This window comes from Orycteropus afer, unplaced genomic scaffold (genome assembly GCF_000298275.1).
Source record: "Orycteropus afer afer isolate SDZICR_OR568_19922 unplaced genomic scaffold, OryAfe1.0 scaffold00038, whole genome shotgun sequence".
NCBI classification, from domain to species: Eukaryota; Metazoa; Chordata; class Mammalia; order Tubulidentata; family Orycteropodidae; genus Orycteropus; species Orycteropus afer.
In genome coordinates, this window is record NW_006921625.1 from 8,699,127 (window position 1) to 8,702,906 (window position 3,780).

Below are 3,780 nucleotides of genomic sequence, written 5' to 3' on the forward strand. Positions count from 1 at the left end.
GGGGAAGTAAGCCAAGTGTGATGCTTTGCGTATTTGGCAGCTCGGATCAGCAGCGTGGGATTTGTACAGGGCCTGGCTTGTCCTTGGCAGTGTCCTTTGGAAACATGAGTTGTCTTTGGAAAAACAAGTAGCAAAAATAATACCAACTCTGTCTAGTTTTTGGAACTTTTCTACTAATCTTGAATTTATCTTTAAAAAACAGTTTTTCCCAGACACGCTTCCTGTATATGTTCTCTAGCTTTTTTTTTGTTCTTAGTTTCTTCCATAGCTTGGTCATTACTTGAGGATAACATGATGATAACGGGTAGAATGGGGTACAAAACAGGGTGTGAAGCAGTGTGGTGGGCGCTGGTGATAAGGGCAGGTGGTGACTGGGGGAAAGAGCCTGGCCTCTGAGATATTTCATTCCCAGAACCAAACCCACTGCCCTTGAGTCGATTCAGACGCACAGTGCCCCTGGGAGGACAGAGTCAAACTGCCCCACATGGTTTCCAAGGCTGTGAAATTTATAGAAGTGGACTGCGTCATCTTGCTCCCATGGAGCAGCTGGTGGCTTCAAACCGCCGACCTTTTGGTTAGCAGCTGAGCACTGATCAAACCAGTTTGTCATGATAGGCTTTATTACCAAAACTAGTAATGGTAACTTCTTGTGGTTAATGGTAACTTATTGTAGTTTGAGCTTTTCTACTTCCTAATGAACCTCTCTCTTCAGATAATTGCTCTTATGATACGAATTTTTGAGATGAGTATTACAGAAATGCAGTGATGCTAGCAGAAGAGATCGTCTCTTTGGGCAATTTCCTGTTCATCTTTCGTGATTTTTTTCTGTTGATCTGATCCACTTAGTGAAAGGGCTTTTCAAAAGCCATTCTAAATGGCAAGGCTTTTTTTCTTTTTCCCCCAGTATTTTTGCTGTTCATCCTTTTCTATGACAGAATTGACCTACAGATGTTTTAGATGTCTGTGGCTGCCTGTCAGATTTCAGTTTTTGTAGTTTGTGTGATGTTTTAGATGTCCGTGGCTAGCTGTCGGGTTTCAGTTTTTGTAGTTTGTGTGATGTTTTAGATGTCCGTGGCTACCTGTCAGGTTTCAGTTTTTGTAGTTTGTGTGATGTTTTAGATGTCCGTGGCTAGCTGTCGGGTTTTAGTTTTTGTAGTTTGTGTGATGTTTTAGATGTCCGTGGCTACCTGTCGGGTTTCAGTTTTTGTAGTTTGTGTGATGTTTTAGATGTCTGTGGCTAGCTGTCAGGTCTCAGTTTTTGTAATTTGTGTCTTTGGTGTCCTGCTTCATAAGCCCTTCCCGTCCTCAGTAAGTCGCTCCCCTAGACTCCTGTTCTTTCCCCTTTTTTTGTGGGGAGCGGTGGTGGTTCACTGGGAGAACCTCACGTCCCAGGAAGGAGACCTGGGCCTGATGCCCAGCTTTCATGATGCTGGGATGCTGAACAGCAGTCAGCAGCGCTTCCAGGCTATGACACACTGGGAAGGAAGGCCTGGGCACGGCCTGCCGAAAAATCGGCCGACGAAGACACTGGAGCTCAGCGTCCACCCCATTGTGCACGGGGCCCAACTGCATGGCCCCCAATAGCAGCAGTTATCCTTGTAGGAGCCCAATCCTTCCTTCAGGCCTTTACCCTCGAAGTCCACCTGTCTCCTCCTCCCATGATGCTCTCCTGCAGACCCGCTTCCCCACCCTGGTGCCCCTGCCTCTACACCAGCTCCTCAGCCCCTCTTGTCCACAGCCTTGCCCAGCCCCTCAGAGTGACTCCCTTTGTCCTTGAGGATCATTAGGTACTACTGAGTTAAAAAGAAGTATGTGAGCGTGTCTATTTATAATAAAGCTGTCAAGTGGCACGGAAGGGTGTAAGTGACAAGGCACGGCCCCTGATCTCCCGTCCGTCTGTTTTACTGTGTATCCTTTTTGGCTTCTTCCAGCCCTCGGCACTTTGCACACATCTCCGCTGCAGCACTTATCAGGGCTTTATTGTAAATATTTATATATTTCTCCCCTTGTGGGCTCCCAAGCTTCCCCAAAGCAAGGGTCAGGTCTTAGTTCCCTCTTACTTTCTGCAGCCTTTGCCGTATGTGTGGTGCTCAACCAGTGGGTCAGAAGTGAGTAATGGACGTGAACTCTGGAGAGAGCCTAACCCCTGAGGACCTCTCTTTTCTTTGGACAGAGCCCTAGCCTTCCTACGTGGCGGACACGATGCTCTCCAAAGTAGCCAGTTTGCAGACTGCGGCTCTGCTTCGCCGGGGAGTTCATTCTTCAGTGGCTCGTGCTGTCTCTGTTGCAACCAAGAAAACCGTCCAAGGCCCTCCGTCTTCCGATGACATTTTTGAACGGGAATCTAAATACGGCGCTCACAATTACCACCCTCTACCCGTAGCTCTGGAAAGAGGAAAAGGTGCGTTTCCGGTTGGTCCAGGTCACTCATGTTCTCATTTTTCAGCTTGAAATCTTTCTTAAAAATTGGCTGCTTTTATCTTTTTTCCCATTTGCATCTTTGTAGATGCATCTAAGTTCTGTACTGTAGAGACAGCTGACACGACATTGATGGGGCATCTCATGTCGCTGTGGTAGGGGCTGTGGGCACATGTGAGCTCATTGAGTCTTGGTCATGAGGGATCTTGCCATTAGGGAGTAGTAGATACATACGTGTTAGGGCCTGAATTGTGGCCCCAGAAACGTGTGTTGTCGGTCCTGGCCTTGGAGCCTGTGGTTATAAACGTGTGTGGGAAGAGATTTTCTCTTCTGTTAACGAGGCAGGGTCAGTGTGGGGTGTGTCGTGAGTCTCTTACAGAAGGTGAAAGGGGCAGGTTAGGGCCCCAGAGATGGGAGAAGAGACACCAGGCCACACGGAGATCAAGAGAGGAGCAGAAGCTCCCAAAGACAAGGACCTTTCTCCAGGGCTGACAGGGCTTCCAGAGCCGGCACTCTGGCCCCTCAACTGTGACTGTTTCTGTTGGTTGAAGCTCCACCCATTTGTGGTATTTGTGTCACAGCAGTGCAACAGAACAGTGAAATACTGTTGTATTGCTCTGATTTCTTCTCTTTTCATCTTGGCATGATTTTAGACTAAGAAAATTTGCAGCAGTAGTACAAAACCTTAAATGGGAAATGTCCCCTGAAGTCATCTTGAAACCAAACAGTAGTTTACTTAGCTAGTAAAGAATGTGCCTTAAGCATTGAGCTCTTTTAAGACATATCTATATGGGATCAAGTTGATACAGCAACTGGCAGGAGTAGCTAGGAAACTTAGGGGCCAGGGAGTTTATGTTAGTGGGGGAGGAACAGCTCGGAAAAGGGGGTGAGAAAGGTCGTGGTCAAGGTTACTGTCCCCCTGGAAACTTTTGGACTGGCGGATTTTCTGCTGTGAATGCTGTCAGCAACAGCATCCCCACCCTGAGCAGCCTGGTCTGCGAGTGCTTGGTTTAGTTTCAGCCTGGCCCAGTTCCCGGTGGACAAGCTTCCTCTGTCTTTTTGTGTCATGTTTCTGGAGCTGGGACGTGCGGAAAAGGGGAGCGCTGAGTGCTGTGGGCTGTGGTGACGTCACGTGTGATGCTCCGTCAAACTGTGACTTTTATGCATTTCCTCCTGTTACTGATAATTGTGTTATTAATGGATCATTACAGGGCAGAGGAACATAAGTGGAAAAACTAAACAGTAGGACAAAGAATTTTCTTTGTCCCTCACCAGGTTGCCCAAATGCTAGAATTTTACCTCATCTGTTTTATGTCTGCTCTCTTCACACACACAGACACACACACACACACTCACCCCCAT

At 47.5% G+C, this 3,780-nt stretch overlaps 1 protein-coding gene across 1 annotated transcript in view; it reads left to right on the forward strand.

Moving 5' to 3' along the window:
* Positions 1-2,202: 2,202 nt before the first annotated feature.
* Positions 2,203-3,780, forward strand: part of OAT (ornithine aminotransferase) — a 16,462-nt gene continuing 14,884 nt past the window's right edge. The window contains exon 1 of the mRNA XM_007936808.1: positions 2,203-2,401. Coding sequence (XP_007934999.1) covers positions 2,203-2,401 — 199 coding nt within the window. The remainder of the gene's footprint in view (positions 2,402-3,780) is intronic.